The 15,591-nt window shown below is 37.1% G+C and overlaps 1 protein-coding gene across 6 annotated transcripts in view; it reads right to left on the bottom strand.

Moving 5' to 3' along the window:
* Window positions 1–15,591, bottom strand: part of TENM3 (teneurin transmembrane protein 3) — an 880,089-nt gene that overhangs the window by 287,322 nt on the left and 577,176 nt on the right. For all 6 annotated transcript variants that reach the window (XM_054514645.1, XM_054514646.1, XM_054514647.1 and 3 more), the window contains one exon: window positions 10,456–10,734. In XM_054514645.1, the coding sequence (XP_054370620.1) occupies window positions 10,456–10,734 (279 nt within the window). The remainder of the gene's footprint in view (window positions 1–10,455; window positions 10,735–15,591) is intronic.

Raw genomic sequence — 15,591 nt, 5'->3', positions numbered from 1 at the left:
CCTCAAAGTATCACAGACTTCTCACTTTTGCTATTTTTCTTTAAACTGCACACATGACCAACATAGTTCAGTAAAACTCAGTGCAAAAAGAAACTCAAGTTTTGTAGAGAAAAAAAACAACCTAAATTCTTTAGACTGCCTGCCACAGGTGCAGACTGAGACTCCATAGCATTAGTCATCAGCACTTATCCAAAGCAATTTATTTGTAACTTTAAAGTCGTTTATAGAAATATTACATTAATAAAACCCCAGTGACTGGGGGGGAGGGAAGAAAATCAATCTCTCCAGCATACAGTAATTCAGTGGCAGATGTGAAATACCAGAATAACTTTCCCTTGCCCATGCTCATGACTGCACAGGTATTCACTGTGAAAATGCTTCAAAGTTTCTAGGTCATTTGAAGAAGAAACAACTGGTCCTCAGCCCTGTATGTTTACTCTAAGAAGACTATGTGTGTGACAAAAACCTGTGTAAGAAAAGGTGCTGCAAGGATGACTATGTATGCATAAATATGGATATATACACACATTGATGAATCTATTTCACCACAAGGACAAAAAGCAACCATTAAATAGTCAACTAGAAAAACAGCCTATGGTCTGTCTCTACTTTGCTGTGGCTGACAATCCAGAACCTGGGCTCCCCAGGTCAGTAGCTTCTTTTTCTATTGTGAATACTGAACTAGAGATGGAACTGCTCACATTTTGTCTCAGATGTACCTAGCCGGCAGCCACGGTACCCCAGGGAGGGATTGGGCAGCAGCAGAATGGATCTGGCATAGCAGCTGCAGAGAATCATCAAACTCTGAGAAAACTATTATCTATTATTGATGTTATTACACCAGTTATGAGATAGTCACACCTACTAAACATTTGCATATTTTAAATTTAATCCAGAATTAATTTACATTGTTCATTCTTCCTAACTAGATGCTGTGGGTTCATAATTGTAAAATCTAAAAAAAAAAAGAACAAAGAACGAAAACTAAAGTAAGGTAGTGATAAGAACTTTGCAAATTTCCATGTTCGATACAGAAACCTGGACTAAACCACAGTAGCATCAAAGGCAATTCCACTGAAAGATTTCTACGTTGTAGTGCAAAAAAACCCAACAATTATTATTCCTAGTTTCAGTGATCTAAAACCACATTTCTTTTCTACAACATACAGGTGAAAACCATGGATAGCTAAACGCCTGACACAATTTAGGAAGAAAAGAGTATACTGAATGAGGGGGAGAGTGTGGAATAAAAATGAAACCCACAGCTTCTTAACAAGCATTTCTTTCCTGAGATTTCAGACTTCATCCTCTTCTTACCTTAAATGAAGAAAAAAAAAACAACTTTAATTTTGCCAACAGATCAGGCAGCATATTATTGAGACTCAGGACAGTTCTGGCCTGAAACTTAATTTTATACTGAATTCTCATCTGTATCCAAGAAAAAAACCTTTATCCAAAAAACCACCAAAGTAAGCCTTTACATGGTTTTAATAGGAGTTAAAGAACTATCTATTCCAAAAGCTTTTGCAGCTTTTTGTAAAAAAAAAAAAAACTTGACAAATTTTCTCCAGCTGTTATTTGACCAGCATACAAATGCTGTTACCTATAATTATTATTGATACTCTTACAATTGCACAGCTTATATTTACTTTAAAGTTGAAATCATTATTAGATTATTTCTCAATATGACATAATTATACAAGGAAATGCAATTAAAATCTTATTTCACATCAAAATTAGATTAAGCTTAAAAACATCTTTAAAACAACTGAATATGAATAATCCTACTTTTTATATAGGATCACTACTATTTAGACTTTATCTCTGCCATTCAATTGGTTTTAGCTGATGAATATATAAATATCTGTGTGTGTATATACACCCCCACCCTGGTATTGACATACCTATACAGGAAATTAGAGAAGCAGTAGCTGAGGAACTTGCTTTCTAATGATAACCAGATAATCTCACAGCTTGGACAGATTTTTTTTCTTCTTTTTATTTCAGTAATAATTATGTGGATAAACCTGATTCAGCAAATTTGCTGCTCTCTAATTCATTAATTAAAACAATTTACTGCTACCACTGTGATTTTTCAAGGACATCAAAACCACATTCCAAATCAAAACATCAGATCATCAGTTCACAGATGTGCAAAGCATACATTACTCTTATGGCAACCTCACATATAAAGCCTTGCACATCCAGAAGAACACATATGGTTTAGAGGAAATGAACAGCAATATTTTTATATCAAAATTAAAATGAGAAAAAAAAAGTCTATGAAAAGTTAACCATTTCCAGTTAGAAGAGAAAAACAATATATAAACATTAGTATTATATTAAATTGCAGAGCAACATTTTTATAGCCTTAATTTTATCAACATGCTTCCTGCTGACTAATTTTTGGGTTGAATAAGACACTTGACTCACAAAAAACAAAACCAGAAAGGAAGTGAAGAATTTATATTGTGCTGCACCCGCTTCGTCACGGACTGACAGCAACTACAGCAGCATTTAAAAATTGTCTTGGAAAATACATTAGATGGTTAAATATCCACATGGTCCCCAGCAATCTATTTCTCTGAGTTACTTTAGGAATGCCCTTGTCTGAGCTAACTTCAACATTTTGCTATTTGCACTGCTTGCTTCTGGTCCTTTTTGCCATTTGTGGCCTTTGTAATAGCCACAGTATCTAGGCAGGACACACTGGGGGCAACAGGCTGAGCTCTCTCCCAGTCTCTTCTAGTGTCTTGTATTTCAAACCTCTGGTTATGCTGGTTAACCTTGCTCTAGCCCTCCAACTGGCTGGCACTGGCCTCAGAATGTAGCCCCAAACCAGTCATGGAGACACCACTTCTGTCCTAGCACTGCACTGAATGCAGCAGCCAAATTTTTTCAGTAGTACTATGTATGTGTACAAAGACACATACATTTGTGGAAGAAACCCTCACATACCACAGCAAACGCCACTGCCCAATGACCACTGTGACTCTGAGATGTACCCAGGAGGAAACAGAAATGTTTCCTGGACATGCAGGATGGGGATGGGGAAGCCCAGCATGGTTAAGAAGCCCTTGCTCTGCAGAGGAAGTGGGAGCTGTAAAGCACCACTTCTGCAAGCTGGGCATAGACAAATCCAGGGGCCCAGACTTGCAGCATCCACTGGTGCTGGCAGGGATGACCAATGCCATTGAAAGGCCACTGTCTGATTCCTTGAAATGTAATGGCAATGGGGGAAAGTTCCTGCTGACTCTTTAGAAAACAAAAGATCATGTTATCTTCAAGATGGGCATGGAACATATGAGAAAGCAGAGGCAGCAGCCTCACCTCGGTCTCCCAGGGAAGATGATAGAACAAATACTGCTGGAGTTATCCTTCATATGCTGGGATAGGCTTCCAGGAAAAGAAAGTGAATGATAACAGCTAACACGTGTTTACCAAAGGCAAATCATACCCTTACAACCTGACTGCTTTCTAAGAACAGCTAGGTGTCTCAGTAGATAAAGGGAAAGCAGCAGATACTGTTATCCTTGGCTTTAGCAAGGTTTTCAGAGTGAACTCCCATAGTACCCTGGTAGCCAAGCTGGAGAGAGATGGACTGAATGGGTGAGCTGCAAAGAGCATTTTGTGGAAAACTGGTTGTATGAAGAGGCTGAAAGAGTAGTGCTCTGTAGTGCAAAGAGCAACTCTTGGTCAACATTAATGGCATTCATCTGAAGCTTATATTGGAATGATGTTTTTATGTACTACATTTAACATCTTGAGAATGAGTAAGATGGAATGTGTCCTTAGCAAGCTTGTGGATGACACCCAGCTGGAAAGATTGATCAGCATACTGCAGGTCAGGACTGCCTTTTGAAGGGATCTCAACAGGCTGTAAGAAACCTCATGAATTCCAAAGGCAGAGTATCCACAGTAACAGTACTAGCTGGGAGCCCGCTGGAAATCACCTTTGTAGTGAAGGAGCTGGGCAGTCAATGTGGACAAGTTCAGCAGTGTGCCCTTTCAACAATAAGCCTAACCACATACTGGGCTGTATTCAGAAGAATGGAGCCAGCATACCCTGAGAAGTGATTAGTCCCTTTTATTCAGCATTTGAAGGCCACATCTAGATGACAATATTTTGTTTGGGGCGTGCCAGTACAACACTGATAAACTGGAATGAATTCAGTGAAGACTGCCCATGGTGACTGGAGTGCTGAAGCATACAAATTGAGGAGAAGCTCAGTGAGCCTGAAAGGCAAAAGGTAGAAATCCAACTTTGGTCTTCCATTACCCAAAGCAATGGTCCCAACTGCAGCAAATGAAACTCTAATTCGATATAACGGGGGAAAAAATCACAACTAAATTAGTTAAGCCACCAGAACAGCTGCCCTGAGATGATGTAGAATGTCTCTTCTTGCTTGTTATAAAGCATAAACTTTTAACAGATTTTTTCCTAGGATGCTTGCCATCTAACTGATTAGAAAGGTTTCTCCTCCTTTCTCTTTGCCCCTTCTGAAGTTGTTCTGTTTTTTTTACCTTCCAGAACCATATCCATCATCAATGATTTCTCATGCATGAATCATAAAAAGCCCAGAACCTGTAGACACTCTATACATGCAGGAAAAAAATTATTTATCTAAGCAACCTCTAATCCTTTCTTTAAGAGTATAAATATTAGCTCTGTGATCAGTTACTCAGGTAGCAAATGCTGAAAAAGAAAAACAATCAAAAGAAAACATAACATCAATATAGTCTTCTTTCATTACTATGTAATAAATCAACTCCCTCTTTTTCTTTTTCTTAGTATTCATGTTTCAACTCTACTTTTTTACTGATTCTGTCTCAATTTTATTTGTCCAGACCTCCCCAGAGTCCTCCTGAAACATCTTCGTAAGCTCTTCCTCTGAAATTTGACCTTCCTTCCTTTTTCTGCATGGTGTTTTTTCCCCTTAAAATTCAGATTTTTGGAGAAATTCTGACATATGACAGTTGGTCTTTAAACATCTCTTTTACCATTCCTTAACATTAGAAAGATTTATAGACTTAAGAGCCAAGAGCAAATTCTCTGAGATTTTCTGCTTTGTTTTTCCTTGCAGATCCCAATTCTAATTTCATTGGTGTCAGTGTTGCTAAACCTACAGCTCCTGCACATCAGAAAATTTATCCAAGTGTTGTCAAAGAGCCTCACCCCCTGGCCTGATAGTCTACACCAAACTCCACCATAATTAAGATGGTCCTTTGGAACCTAAGGCCTTTCCTTAACAGCAAGTTCAGTGACACTTAAATCTATGAAACCCAGGAGATCACACAAAATTACTGCAAAAAGATCAGCCCAGCTGTTGCCTCTTTGGCTACCACTAGCCAAAGGAATTATGAACCTGATTTTCACTTGCATTAACAATTAGATTGTTAACTGAAATACATCCACAGGACTACTGTCATAATAGAATCTGAAAACTGGCATAACTAAAGAAAACTTATAATATTTTACAAAACCAGAAATTACTTTTGTTTATGGATTTCTGCTACATGTCTCCATAACCAAAGAAAAATTTATATGCCTGTTAAATATTAAATATTATTTCAGAGCTGACTTCTGTCAAAAATAAAACAGATTGATTTCCTGGTCATGAAATTTTTTGGCAGCAAAGCAAGATTTAAGGCATATTGGCATGCTTAATGAGGAGCAGACAATTGCTAGATGGAAATCTGTGGGAAAAAGTGAAGAAATTGTAATTGGTGGTATAGCAGTAAGATGAGGATTAATTCACCAGCTATGTGGCTGCTGAGCCTGCTGTAGGCTCAGCATTTGGCTAGCAGGTGCAGCTACCATTCAATAGGTTCCATTTAAATAAAGTTTTGTGCCTTAGCATAAAGAAAGATGTTAAATGGGTGAAAGCATGTGACACTACTTCCTGAATTATGTGCATTATTTAATAATGCAGAGTTCAATTATATGCTATAGATGAACTGGGTTAGAGACAACAGATTAAAATGTCTTGGCAAGTATCTTACCAATGTATTTCTTGGGTTTCAGAGATCTGAATGCCAGTAAATTCATCATTCTGGAAGGACAAGACAGTATTAGATTCACAAGAATGCTATCTTCAGAAACTGTCTGGAGTTGGAGAGGAAGCAAGTAGGTGCCCATGCAGTTAATAAAGTGATATTTTCTCCTTATAAGAGCCCTCAGCAATAAACAATCTACCAGCAATATCTACTTTTCTGTATCCATGAAAAATTGGTCTAAGTTTCAAACCATTTATCTAACCAATTCAGAATGACTGCCTGAGGCCATGAACTTGACTCCCTTTTTCCCTCCATTCTTTATATTTAGCTATATCCTGATCTTCTCTGGTTTTCTAATAAACACCAATCAGTGCAAAACGTTCACTAAACAAACACAAAAAAAAAAAAGGCCCACCTTCTAATCCCATCAGAGCTACTTTCTGTGTGCCCAGGTAGTTTTTGTGGCAGTCAGCTACATGGCATGCATGTCTCTGGAGTGCCTCACCCTTTTTCAGAAGCACCATCACTACTGCTTCCAAAGGAGTAGAAGGTGACATGGACTTGACCAAAGACTTTGGTCTAATATGAGTGACTTTCCAGTCAGAATCGGTGCCTGACTTTCAGGCCAGCACACAAAAAGCACAAATAAAACCAGTTATATAATTTTACAGGGAGGAATAAATAAGTAAATTTAAAACAAAACAAAAAAAAAGGTGCTGCACTTCTGGAATAACTTGCTCAATTAACTTTTGTGTTTTGCTTATTAACCTTATGATGTCTCATTAAGTCAGGGATTGCAGATTAATGGGTTTAAAAAATAATTTAAATATAGAAGTGGATTCGAAGATACCTTAAAAATATATTGACCCTTTAAGCAAATGGGCCATTTGAAGCCTAACTACAACTTCTAGCTCATACTCTCCTGGAATATTTATCCAGTTTAAAAGACAAGCTTTAGTAATCTTAGAACAGCTTAACAACATAAAATTACTGGCAAGCTTGTAAGAGACAGCCGGCTTGTATTTCAAAGCAGCAGCTCCTAGAACAATTACCAACATAAATTTCTTGATGCAGCATTTATGAAATAACTTGCAATGAGAATAGACAAGAAAACCTGAAAAAGCATGTGCATGCTCAGTGTGCTCCAACTGATACATCACCCTGTACGTGACACTGGTTGGCTGCCCAGATTAACAGATGCAGGCCTTCCTTCAGGCAGGCTGACATGACAAATCTCTCACAATATGATGTCAAAAGTCATACATGGAACTTCAATGAAGTCAAATATTTCTTTTCAGAATTATTTACTGAGAAATATCCTAAAACAACCTTTGATGTGAGACTACATCTATTAATCCTATGTTTGATATGTGTTCTGTTTTGTTTTTTTTAAGATCTGCTGGCAGTCACAGTATATTCTTAGTATATTTAAAATTTTCCAACTTGATAATGTGCAATGTTATTTGTTTAAAAAAACCTCTAAACCTCCCAAGATTATTTAAAACTTTAAGTCACTTTTGTAGGATTTCAGAAACATACTATTGAGACTTTGACAAATAAAAGGTTAGTATTTTCAACAAACTATTTCTTCTTGCTTATTGCAATTATGCAGCAGAATTGCAAGTTTTGCCTTCCTGAGGGATATGCAATCAACAACTATTTCAGAAGAGCAAGTACATTACAGTTGCAAGGAAGGGAAGGAAATGCTATTTTGATGCTGAGCTTCTCTTCCTGCCTAATTGGCAAGAAAGAAAGCCCCAAGTACATTCAGCAAATTGCTAATCCTGAGATCATAAGCCCATACAACGAGTCAAAGTTCTCATCATTTTGACAAGTCCCATTAACTCCAATAAGGCCTGATGATGGCAATGGACTATTTAAACAGTGAGTGGTTTCAATGGTGAACAGTGGGATTGCTGAAACACTGAGGTCTTTAGGTGAAGGAAGTACAATCTGGTGATGTTGTGCTTTGCTTATCATCACCAGTTGCTCCTTTTTTACCTTAGAGGCAAACATGCTGCATGCATAGAAATGCATTTACCTGTAAAACAATTCCAACAACACACAGTCAGGAATCTTTCCCACACAGCAGAGGGGGATGCAGTGCAGAGGACTTGTAACTCTCACATTGGTTTCAATGCCTTATCAGATTTGTCAGATTTCAACAGTGCACTGGCACAGCTGTTAACTTTAGGCCATAAATTAACAAAACTTGCACCTGCAGTTTAGCCCTTTGATTAGAGCACCTGTGGCAGCCAGGGCGATACCGTTTCCCTGGCTTTAAATTGTATTTTCTATTCTATTGTGAACATTAAATGTACTGAGTTCCAATGATGTGTATATAAAGCAATTTCTAAGCCAAGTCTTCCATTTTCAGTGGAAACAAAAATTCAGAGAAAAAATACCAAAGAAGATTAAGCTTTTCACCCTTTTAACATCTCCACTGAAACGGCGACCCATGACATGGTCCGAGTTATAGATGTTTCATAACCCTAGGGAACTCTCAAGCCATCAAAATTTCATTAGCTTCACAGCAGTCCCAGTACATTCTTAAATTGGACCAGCTGGCCTCCCTATTAATAAATAAATCAACTGTAATCCTTTTTAGTGGCTAAACTTTTCGCTGAAGTTGTATCAAACACCAGACATTCCTTCTACAATTTTAATCACTGCAGAATAATGCATTTTTTAACACATTCACAGTCTTCTCACACATGTAAAAACAAAACACTAACTTTCAGCTGATGGAGGATGTTTTGGCAGATTGTCAGCTAATTTCCTTTTCAAAAAACTGTAAGCATAAAATATATTAAAAAGTATACCAAACCTATGGTACCTCTGAAGCAGTCACCGCTTTAGTAATGCAAAGATATGACTTCCTATGGAAATAGTGCGTGCATGCATGTGCACATAAAAATATATTTTCAAGATCAATTACCAAGGGTTTTACAAGAAGGTCAAGAGAATTTGTTTCACCACAGAGCTTTCAAAATTACAGAACTGCTCAACAAGTTATTCTAGATTGCTCTGCAGCTGAAATACCAAGCTTTATCACACAGGAACTCCACTGCCAAAAGGTGGTAGGCAAGTACTTGTGTCTTCCTCTTTCAGAACCTGACTCAGACTCAAAACAAATTTTCCAAGCATGACACAAGACACCAGTGAACACTGAGAGCTGCTCAGGTACTATGTAGCATTATATCCAACACAAAAGGAGGGTCCCATTTGAGACAGTGGTTTTGCACAGCTATCTTCATGTAGAAACAGTCACCAGCAGAAAAATAAGTATGAATAACAGCGAATTATAGCTTTGGTTTTGCTTTCTCAAGCTGAAGTTAAAATAATAAACAAGAAGGACTAAACTTCACTGCTTGTAGTTTAAAATAAAAGTGCATTAAGCTTTTAAGCATTTCCATACATACATACCTACATAGCTGTTTCCCACTGTGTGTTACAGTCATTGCTGGAGGATAGCAATAAAATTGCTCTAATTTTTGTACAGCCAAGCAGACAGGTTTAATAAATTAATAAAAAGACATGTAGACATACAGGCAATAGCCATCACTAATTTTCATTGTTACTCATTTTTCTTTATTCCTCTTTTGGGTTTTTCACATAGAAAGTCATGAAGTTAATAGAAGAATTAATTGTTTTAATTCTAGCAAAGCTGAAAATCTTCTGCAAATAAAAGTTAAGATTGGTACAGTTAGCATTTAACACCACATTAGATTCTGTTCATAACCTCAAGAGGAGGTAAAAAAACAACTTTGAAAAGCTTTAAAAATGAATCAGTCAATTGTATTAACCTATTTTCATTTAAACTCTAAGACTTAACATACAATGGTCATACCCCACATCCTACAAAGCTGCTAAGATTTTTGTTGCAGATTTTAATTGCACAGTAATCCAGTCCCCCAGGCACATCAAAGGCCACATGTCCCTCTTCACTACAATTCCAATTGCTCTCATCAGCTAAGAAGTTTAAAGCACAATCAAATTTCTTTTTCAATCACATGAGCCCTGTTAATAAGCTATTCTTTGAGTTCACTCATCCATTCTAAGATTCTGCAACTTCTCCAAGATGTCTTGAAGAACAGTTTACAATGAAACTTTTGAATGCAAGCTAGCCTTGGGAAGAACTTTATCACCACTTAGCTCTTCCCAAGAGGGTAACAGGTGACATGGCCTGAGATACAGAATAATCTTTTCTTGTGATTAAACTCTTTCAAAATTACAGCTAAAGCATCATACCCAAAGGTTGTGTTAGTTAGGACTGATACTGAATATTGACTTTTATGGGAAGAGGAGAGAAAAGAAAAACAGAGAAGGTAAAAAAAAAAAAAAAAAGAGAAGGCAAATAACTCAAGGCCATTCCTTTAATGATTTAAAATTACTGAGTGTCAGCCAAAACAGCAAATAAACATTCATTTATATAGGGGCATATGCACAAGAACTTACCATTTTCACTGTCGGACTTGTTCTCGTGTTCGGTATCAGTCAGAGTGAGGGCTGAGTTGGAACGGCTCGACAGACAGGAACTGCGCCCTGATTTGACCCCCCTGCCCCAAAGTCTCATGGCATGCTCTGGAGACATCACTCCTTCATTTTCAGTATCAGCATCTGACCCTGCACTGATAGAGTAACCTCTGTGGGGGAGCCCCATTTCCGCACAAAATGCCAGTCCTCGACGAGCTGCTGGTTCACAAACTCCTAACTGCCTTAGGGTAAAATTCTGTCCTGATTAGGGGAAAAAAAGATAACAAAAGATGAGAAATTTTTAATTATTTTATTTTAAAGAATTTTAAAGTAAAAAAAACACTCTTCATGTGTATAACTGTCTTAGATATCACATAAGGTGTTTTGTCAAAACTCCACCTGTATTACAATCAAGTGGATTCTTTTGTCTCCAGCTCTTCTCAGCAGTATTTTGTCAACTGCTCAAATGCATCAAAAGTGATCCTGGCTAGCAAATAAACAAAACAGAACCTCCTAACTAAGAAAAGCCAATTCAGTACATGAAAGGATTTAAAAAAAATTATAAACTTTTCCTTTTTTCAAAGAAAAATTATTTTTCCAAGCATAAAAGCACTTAACAAGGTATTTGTCAGAATTTTTACTTGGTTAGTTTTGGGGAGAGTGTTTTGTTTGTCCTTGTTAGAGGCCAAAGCAAGAGGCTATTTTCCCCATAGAAACATCATCTAATGTGGTAATGGGAAAGCTAAACAGGAACGAAATTCACCTGGTTTTTATTTGATTTCTCTGCCCCACTTTAATACACAATTACAAACAGAAATACAACCACCTGTTACCTGCAAGTATTACAGTAAAATTGTTATTTTTCATGTCACTATATTTTGAGAAGCATTTTACACTTTTACTGCTGAAGCAGACTCTGTGCATTTTAACAGACTTTTAGCCTGTTTTGGGGCAGAGCAGGAGACATAAGTGAATCCCAATGATTGTATTAATAAATTAGGTGCAATAAACTTGTGACACTTCAATAACTTGGAGTGTCTAAATTATGCGACACTCAAAAATGACTGCCTTTTTAATGGCTGTGTCTTCGTCCCACTTTTATGTCTGTAGATTTAAGACATTTTATGATATATAGACACTTGGCAAGCTCCTTTGCATACCTATATCTATAATACCTTTCCACCCTAGCCCACAATAATTTCGCAGCTCTGAGAATAAATTAGGACACACATTCAATTTTTGAATCTGACAGGCATCTTAATTTCTCTGTAATTAGTCATTTACATAAAAACACACTAGCAAGATAATTAAAGCTTATAATATGTCAAGAACAGAATTCTACACATGAGAAAGAAATAGAATTGCAAAAGTATGAATACAGAAGTGCAAATAATTCCTGAAATATTAACAGTTAATGCACTGGTCATTGACTTTTTTTAAAGTGATCTGGTTAATTATTTTATTCCTGCAGTCACCTGAAGCTCTTGCAGCAAGTTTCTTCGCAGTCAGAACCATACATGAATTCTGACAATGACTTTCATAAATTATGAAAATCAATGACTACAATTAGGTACAGATCAAACTACTTATTATGCAGCTGTGAATAGACATTTGAATGAAAATAAAGCTGGGGAGGTAAATATAAAGGAGCAAGCATATTTATGACTCTGTCTGAACACTGTCAAGGGTATAAGAAAGGGGATTATCATGCACACTGATAGTATCTTGTAACTTTTTAAAGCTCTCATGCCATGTGACTTCCTGGGTTTTATTGAGAGCTGAAACTAATCAGCAAAGGAAACAGGCCAAACAAACCACCCAGTGGTAATAGGGTCAGAGCTGAAAGTAGTAAAGTGTCTAAAATGCTCATTATTTTGCATTTCTGTGGATATATGCTAAGGGTGACACTTTAGAACACTGGTTTATTGGTACATTAGTAGGTGAATCTACTTTTTCAAGCAGTTGCCTAAAATCAGATACAAATACAGAAGAAGCCTCTGTGCACATGTGTATGTGGTGTCTCTACACACACATGGGGTAGATAAGGAGTAAACACAGTTGCACATGCAGCACCTTATTTATTCTAAAAAGAGCATTTTGAGGAGCAAAATGGAAAGGCAAGAGGCATTCTGACCAAAGACAAGGTTACTGGAGTCAGTAACAAAACTGCTGCCGACTTCAATGGGACAAGGTGTTAGAGCTGTGGTCCCCAGAGGCTCATGGTGCTGAGGTGAAGGCAAGGAAGGATGCAGACAGACACAGCCGCTGCCCCCTGAGCCACAGGCAGGGCAGCTGCAGCAGCAGGAGAGCATCACACCCTGCAGCTCCCCCAGCAGCCTGCTGCACACAGCCCCTGCTCCCCCCACTGCAAAAAGACTTTTTACACACACACTTCTTTCCTTGTCATAAGCACCCAGGTGAAACCACATGAGGCATTCCAGAACATCTTCAGGAGCTTCACAGGAGACTTGGTCTCAAGCATAACATACCACCTACCATCTAGTCATGGATTTTTAACTTGAAGTTTACAATGTCCTATCTCTATGTAAAATCTTTTCCCCTCTCTTGTGAATGGTAAAAAACCTCACAAAATGACATTGCACAGCCAAAACAGAAAAGGGGGAAGATTTGAATACTGTCTCCTCATCCCATTCAATATATTAGAGCTTTTCACTACACTCAGAAGTTTTACAACATAGCCCAGAAATGTTGTAACAGCTTTAGAATCATCAGGCTACATAATCTTCTGACCTAAAGCCTTCCTAAGAGCTTCACTAAGAGGATTGTAGTCCATGTAAGTTGCCTACACAAATGAAAAAACAAACCAAAACAGACCCCAAACAACCCATGAAGCCCAAACTGAGAAGCTGACATGGAAAAATGAAATGTTTATTTCTGTAGAAATTCAAAAATTCAAATCCCAAAGGAAATCATACACATGTAATAGAAAAATTTTATATTGTCTTAAGGTTTCTGAACAATGAAAACAGGAAATCTTCCAGGATCCAGGGGAAGCTGAATACAGCTGGGATGCAGACCTAGTGGGTAGCAGACTAGCTGGGAGCTTTTACCTGATAATGGACAACACTATGAAATCAAATTAAAAGCTGAAAAAGAGGTTGTATGAGCTCAGTGAGAAAAAGAGCATGAATTGAGGATGTTCTTCTTGTGTTCAGAGTTTCTCACTCATCTTTCCAGAATGATTTCCATGTGAGGGATTTACACAATGGTTTCTTACACTTTAACATTTGCAATTTCTCCCACTGACAGTAAGTGCCTCAAGAGTTCATAATGACTTAAAAACAGCTTGGCCATTGTAATGAACCAATTCCTGAGAAAAAAACGGAGGTACAGAATTAACAGGTACCATAATGCTTTATGGGTTTTTTTTCCCTTTCCTTTAAAAAATGTATGAAGTGAAAATTAGAAACAAAATTAGACACAACATTTCAAGGAGACTTGTTCTGGAGACACTTTGAGTGTTTTAGACTATTTGGGATATGTCATGAAGTTAAGTTTTAAAAACTGACAGTAATGCTGTTTTACTACCACTCAACTATTAGATGTTGCATTTCTCCTGGCTAGGAATATCAATTTATGGGTATTGTAAGGATTGCTGACATCCTCCGTTTGTGCCGACAAGAGCAAAACTAATTAATTAATAACTCTAAAATAACTTCCTAAAGCTTGTGCAGCAACATGCCTACCTGTTATGTTGCAACTTTCTGTGTAAGCAGTGATCCATGTAGGATTGGTGCATCTCCTTTACTCCATCACTTACACAAAAAAGGATTCCAACATACTTTCAATACATATAAGTCTATATATAGAATTATTATTCTTAAAAGATAATATGCTTATATATATTTCTCTGCCAGAATCACATGTTACATCATCTAGAAATGTGCTTTTTTTTTTTAGTTTAATCAAATACTGCTATAAGAATTTTTAACATATGCAGAAATGGTGTAGTTCTTTATAAAGCTGTAAGTTACAAGCTGGAATTAAATGGAAACTTGCTGCACTTGTGCTACATTTTTTTCCCCATCCTATTTTGGGGAAGTCCTTCAAAGACCTCCATAATAACTTAAGTTTCAATTTGGAAATGTTATCTGTGGAAATGGGTTTTTGAAGAGGACTACTAAACAAAAGAAAAGGTCCCATGGTTCTTCAGTTGTCAGTGTCTGCTTTAAGTTGGATCTATACTAAATATAAACACAGAGATATTATCTTAAAAACCATGAAAAGGAGAAAGAATCCTTTCTTTCAGAAGGAATGAATAAAAGTTGCCAAAAGAAAATTTGTCAGCATCTCCAGCCATCAGCACTGTCCTTACTAATTCATTAACCACTGATAAATTGACAAGTCAGGTTTTAGCAACAACAGACCATAGGAAAAAAAACTGAAAAGCCTCCAAAGCACCTGCCTAGTTAGCATAAAAATACACCCAACTCCCCTCGCTTTTAAACAGAGGAATTATAGTGTGAGTGTCTTTGCTGACTTTGGTTTTGTCCTATCAGTTTGGACACTACCAAAAAGGCAGAGGTCCCAAACATATCCATGTTCATACTTTAAATTCTGTTCAGTTTGACTCTTGATAATCTATCACACCATATCTGCCTCTCTGCATCATTCGTTACTTGTCAGTCCCCTTTCTAATCGATCCTTCCTTTGTATTTCACCTTTTCCTACCTGCCTAGAACACATTTGAGGCATTCAAAAATCAAGCACATTTTCCCAATAATCGCTATGTGAAAATGCATGACAAAAATACTTGTACCAAACATGGTAAAATTGTGAAACATCTAAAGCTGTACACAAGCAAAACAATGCTTTAGATCTCCCTTACATTTCCTTGACTTGCTACCTCATCCTAATTTTTCTTTTAAATTAAAAGTAGTTTCATTTCTTTAGAAAGCAAATGAGGAAAAAGATCTTTCTCTAGTTTTTCTTTTCTGTCTGTAGATTATTGCATACAAACACATCCTAAATAATAGAACATTTATATATAAGCTTATTGTACAAGCAGCACTGGTATCAAAGTGTTCCTGCAAGGACCATCCTGTTTTCTGCTACTCTGATATGGGAATAGTACTTACTTCCTTTTTATTTCATATT

This window comes from Molothrus ater, chromosome 4, assembly GCF_012460135.2.
Source record: "Molothrus ater isolate BHLD 08-10-18 breed brown headed cowbird chromosome 4, BPBGC_Mater_1.1, whole genome shotgun sequence".
Classification (NCBI taxonomy): Eukaryota; Metazoa; Chordata; class Aves; order Passeriformes; family Icteridae; genus Molothrus; species Molothrus ater.
This window is presented reverse-complemented; position numbering and strand designations above follow the sequence as displayed.